At 43.0% G+C, this 5682-nt stretch overlaps 1 protein-coding gene across 1 annotated transcript in view; it reads right to left on the bottom strand.

Annotated features, from left to right (window-relative positions):
* Positions 1-4961: 4961 nt before the first annotated feature.
* Positions 4962-5682, bottom strand: part of T265_14207 (hypothetical protein) — a gene marked incomplete at both ends in the record, with an annotated part of 32990 nt that continues 32269 nt past the window's right edge. The window contains one exon of the mRNA XM_009172535.1: positions 4962-5217. Coding sequence (XP_009170799.1) covers positions 4962-5217 — 256 coding nt within the window. The remainder of the gene's footprint in view (positions 5218-5682) is intronic.

The following is a 5682-nucleotide window of genomic DNA, read 5'->3' on the forward strand; positions in this document are numbered from 1 at the left end:
TCTTGTAACACGTGTTCTGGATTGTCCCCTACCCTTGAAGAGGTGTTCTTTTTCGGATCAAACCGAAAAGGGTCACCCGAAATCCTGCATCGCATGCCAGCAACTAGCTATATAAATGGCGTTTCATTTTCTTGTATGGTGATTTTCAACACTAACTTGCATTATCGATGACTGGAACAATCGTGAGTCACTTGGCCCACGCCGGAGGAATCTTCCTAAAGCCATGGTACAACATGGGGAACTATGATTGCATCTAGCCCGGATACTTGGAGAACTCTCATGTGCCATCGCTTTGGGTTGTGATCTGGGACGCGAAGGATTTGATAAGATCTCAACTCATCGGATTTGCAAACACCCGCATCAAATGTCTGATTCGTCCATCAAGACTACAGAGAGTTTGTCTGTTGTGATGCATGAATTTCCCCACCTTATACAGTATTTGGCCAATCTTTGACATGCGGATACTGCAGTATTTTGATACTACCCGGCCATCAGAAATTTCCTGTCGACGGATATAACCTGGTCTGTGAAACCGGACTAGACATACGAAGAGATATGTTGCATAGAAAGTTCAGTAAATTTATTTTCAGGAGTTCGGATAATCGATTTCATTCGCAGATGTAATAAAAATCGGCGGCATACTACAAAACTCTTCACGAAATGGAGGAAACACCATGAAACCTAGAAACAACCCTGCCCTTTTGGCTCGAGTACCGGCGGGCACTTCAGAACACACTTTCCTGTGAAAACTGATAGTAGGTTTTTGTGACTCAGCGGAGTCGAATTTATGGGGAACAAATTACTCAGTTATTAACTCGTAACTTGATGTGACTCATTACAAGCACGAGCATTTTCAAAAACCCAGCTAGTTTCTTGAAGCTACTCATATGTCTACTAGATTCTTACACCAACTTGCACCATTGGCGAGACATGGAATTGGCTTGGATCGAAGCTATCGGTTTACACAGTGACTATCAACCATAGAACAAGAACTCAGGAAGGACTCCTGTGTTAATATTTTGCGTCCTATGCCTGCCTGTTGCCGTTCCAGCCTGACTAGAACATAATTCATGAATTAGGGCGGGTTCCGCTTATTACTCAAAATTAAGCACGAAATCGATGTGGCAATAAATGCCATACATTTGTCCTACGAAGCGATATATTTATGACGACCGCTCAGATCTCGTTTTCTTGAAAAGCATATTTAGTGGATTTTTTCCATATGCTTTGTCCGCAAGCTGTTACAAGTATCTGTAACTTTTGGAAATCGATCCCTGCTGTTTCAAACAGTAAATTACATGAGGTTCATGGTCTTCTGACCACAGTAAAAAGTTTTTCTGCAAATGTTGGTGGGTAGCTAACGCATGTTTCCAGGACGAACAAACAAAACTTCTCCGTAGTCAACATTGGTGTTAGTCAGAAGTTCTGTCCCATCAAGGAAACTGGTAACACACCATCCTACGGTTTTGTTTTGACTGAGTTTGTGCGTCAACTAAAAATCACTTCATGCAGCACTGTTTGTTGAAAACAATAAACAAAAGCGAGCCCATCTCACCAAGCACTCAAAAGTTGCCTACCAACGTGGCAACTTATTCCTTACTCCGGAATTTAGCATCGTTCGGCTTGCATCCTTAATAGAAGAGACCTGGTCCTGGTTTTCACAGGCGAATCAAATGAGCTGATTTATGACCCTCAGTGTGAGATATTTTTAGTAAAAGGACGCAATAAAAGAAAGTACTAAGTGGTAATGCAAAAGCTTCCTTTCCCAACTTTTTTTTCTTACCGAGTCATCATATACGGACTTCCAGCACCCTCTTACCCTTTAGTGTTATTAGGTTTGCCTACCTAGTACACCGATTGTGAAAAATGTGGATCTGACTCAACCAAGTAAGTTTGGCTGTCCCACCTAATTCCGGTGTTGCCAACAAGTCCCATGTTTCTTAACCTTTTGAACCATAATCCCAGATTTCTTACCGGTCTTTAGGTTCCTCCACGTTCTTCCCTGACTGCTGTTAGGGCTATTGCAATACTAGCAGGTTCCGTACATACCCCTTGGACATACTATATCGACTTATTCGATTTGACCCGGTGTTTTTCTCGTATACCACTGGTGAAGATCCCTCGTCTGAACTCTACGACGAAAAGCAATCACTTGCTGTAATTATCATTTGTAAGAATTCGGTAATCCTTGAGAAGACTGACTTCATATACAATTCTAGGTCGGCGCAATCTAAAATTCGGTACTTCTACCCTTCACCAGCATACGCTGAGGAGCAAGGTGAACGGCTTCTTATGGCAGTGATATCGGAAACGCACCTTACAGTAAAATTAAACTTGTCACCCTTGAACGGATCCACGGCTATACAGAACATATATTTACCACAGAACAGGCAGTTACACTTGACTAAGCTAAAATGACCGATTTGAAGCCCCAAATCGGTTGTAACCTGCAACTGTTTTGAGACAAAAAGCGATGCAGCAACGCTCAACATTGTCAATGAGATTACGGAAATTTACCACCTGTTTTGAGGCGCAAAAATATATTTTCTGGAAATCGTATTGCATCACAATGTCTACTGCTTTGGCACATTGGCCACGCCTTTGCTGAACTGATCGGACAATTTCTGTATCTCCAGCATCGTTAAATTCCTCCATATTCTACTTCAACTCAATGCGAAAGCCTTGTGAATTTGAATCTATATAAGTTGTAGTTTGCAACCGTACCAAAAGTGACTCCATGACTACAGTCATCAATAGGGTCCAATGAACTGGACGCCGCTGCCCCCGCCCCAATACGATGTTCCGATTTAAATCTCCAAACGACCCTCGCAATCTGGACTTTTTAAAACGTTGCGCCAAAAATTTCCTTTATGTAATCATCATTGTGAAGGCCGTGTGTGTGCACATCGGGTGGTGATAGAAACCGGGCCAGCTTACACGTTCACCATGAAGTTCAACCGTTTCTTATGAGACATCCGTAGGGCATGCTATATATTACAGGGCTACTCTTTTCTCTTCTTATTGACTCTAGTTTGCACAGAATACAGCCTGTTTCTCACTTAACTCAGTTCAAACTGCATATGGCATTATCTATTGTGTCCGGAGTTCTATCGACGTATCACAGCATTACAGATAGACCCAGAAACGGATGCTGGTCTGTTGTATACGCAGTGGACGAAAGTGAATGTCGAGAATTTCCGAGGGTGCATGATAACCACTAGAGCCCATGTTCCTCACAGGCCTCCTGCCATCTTTCTTCGTCATCATCCAGAATGTTTTTGGTTGAACGCATCTTACATCATACAGTTAGCCTGTGCTACGGCATTTGGGTTGCTGACAGATTTGCTCTCAACAGAGTTGCTTTGGTGGTAGCTATCATCAAATATGGGATATAGTTCAGAACAAAGATAACATCAACAAAGGATGAAACGGAGACACAAGTGACCAGAGAGAAACGGTTTGTTCGAGAAAACGCTTCCACTATAGGAAGGATATCTATGGGTGCGCAATACCCTCCTGAATTCATCGACAACAGGACATTATCAGTTCAAATACAACGAAATGCGATACAAGGGCATTTGAGTTGGGATCAACAGCTGACAGCGAAATACTTCAATCCAAATTTACAAGTGTAGCTTGCTTAAACCTGTTTTTCAGAAAGCACCAACACAGCTTCTCGTTTCCGTCTAAATGATGAGTAAATGAGTAAATTCTCGTTGGCTATTGGTTGATGTGGATTGACGCGACTACATGAAATTGGAAGCATCCAAATCTACACCCATTTGTCAACAATCCCGATCGGGCGGACTTCCCGAGGCGCGCGCCGATACGCCAATAAACCGACCGGGCCTGTGTATATTGATGTCCTACTTCGAACTCACAAATAACGTACATAGAGACCGGTTTTTGACAACACAAGCTTGACTGGGAAGCGCGACTTGATATTTTGTTCACAGTTTGGCAGCCACCGTGCGACAGAGTAGTGATAGGTGAATTTGAAACAACTGTGATCTACATCTTACATCATTCATATTGGTTGTAATAACGACACGTTACAATAAATCCTCCATTTGATGTGACAATGGAAGTGCATTTGTACGGATTTATGTCAGTGAGCGGATAGAGGACATGCTTGCACAATTCGGTGGGACAGGGGATGGAAATAGAGCAGTATTCTGAAGACAAGCATCAAGGACTACAGAAATGGTTACCAACCAGAAGGATGGATCGAGAATCGGAGTTGTAGAAGACTCATTTTCCTAAGTACTAACCCACTGGTATATCAGACGGAGAGCAACACCCTTTGACGACAAAACAAAAACAGAGCAACTCGATTATCTATACGACGAGCGTGGGTATCAACAACAGAACGATTTGCAAATCCCACAAGAAAATGCAAAAATACTACCAAATGTCCGCACTAGTAAAGTTCGAATCGAATGGCATTGAAAAAAGGAGTAGTCATCGTCGTCACGTGCACTCATCCGCCAAAAACTCATGAAACTATGTAGTTGGAAATTACTTAGGCCACAGGAGCTGCCACAACGTAAGGCAACACAGGCGGGACAAGAACGCTCTTGCAGATCAAGAAGTACATAATTTTAGATAGATACAATCTAAGGACAGTTGTTACTATGATGATAATGGTTGCACAATGAAGCTGTTATACTATCCTACGCGCCATAGGAACTCAAGGCTTGAAAATTTTCCAGCATCTCAGGTGATGGTGGAAAGAGAGAGGAGACGATTAGCTGATATTACAAATAAAAGCTGTCTCTCGATTACATGGAACGGTTGCTTGATCCATAGCATGTTAGACACAAAAGGGGTTAGATAATGTCCACACGCTGGGTGGATGGATGGGGACCGAGTCTGATTGTTTGGAGCCGCGATCGAGATGCGGAAGTAGTCTTCACAGCTAAAAATGAAGCTATTTTGCAGCGCTCTAGCAACGGTACAGATCAAATAATGAAGTAGGGGATAAGGGTCATCGACAAACTCTCCGCAACGTCCACCAACATATCACAACGTAAGAGAATAGACGCAGTAGATGCACTGTTGAAAAAGAGAGTGAAAGTGAGAATACGAGGAAATGATTCGAGTGGAGAAGCAGAGTTTGTAGATGTGTGCAAATGAATCAAAATAGGGACGTCGAACGGCGGAGTGGTGGAAAGATCCGGGAGGGAACTGAGGCCTGCCGAAAAATGCTCGTCAGGGCTAAAACAGACAGTGCTACCTCTACAACTTCTAATAGTAGGTTTCCCTCTCAAGCCACGAATCTGGTGGCAGCTTCCGGAGCAACAGTTTTCGCACTTCATCGTAGACGAAAATGAGCAAGCTGAATGGTAGTGCAGGAAGCCACCACGTGAAGCTGAAACGAAAATATAAAAACAATGCGATAAAACTTGGACAACGCTAGAGAAACCCACCTGATGGCTTTCTATCAAAAGCTCCGGTCCCACGCAAACCAAATCTACTCCTTTCACAGAATGAGTCAACATCATCAACGACAGCATGACATCAGTGCTCAACACCAATGCTTCACTGCCGTACAGCCATGACTTATTTGAAAGCCTTATTGTAAAGAAAAGAATAAAGGTGGATGGGGGAGGGACTTAGTGCTAGCTTAACACAATTATTCCGAGGTGCCTACACCTCCAGACATTCATTCAGGCAATCTGG

Source organism: Opisthorchis viverrini (genome assembly GCF_000715545.1).
Source record: "Opisthorchis viverrini unplaced genomic scaffold opera_v5_156, whole genome shotgun sequence".
Lineage (NCBI taxonomy): Eukaryota > Metazoa > Platyhelminthes > Trematoda > Opisthorchiida > Opisthorchiidae > Opisthorchis > Opisthorchis viverrini.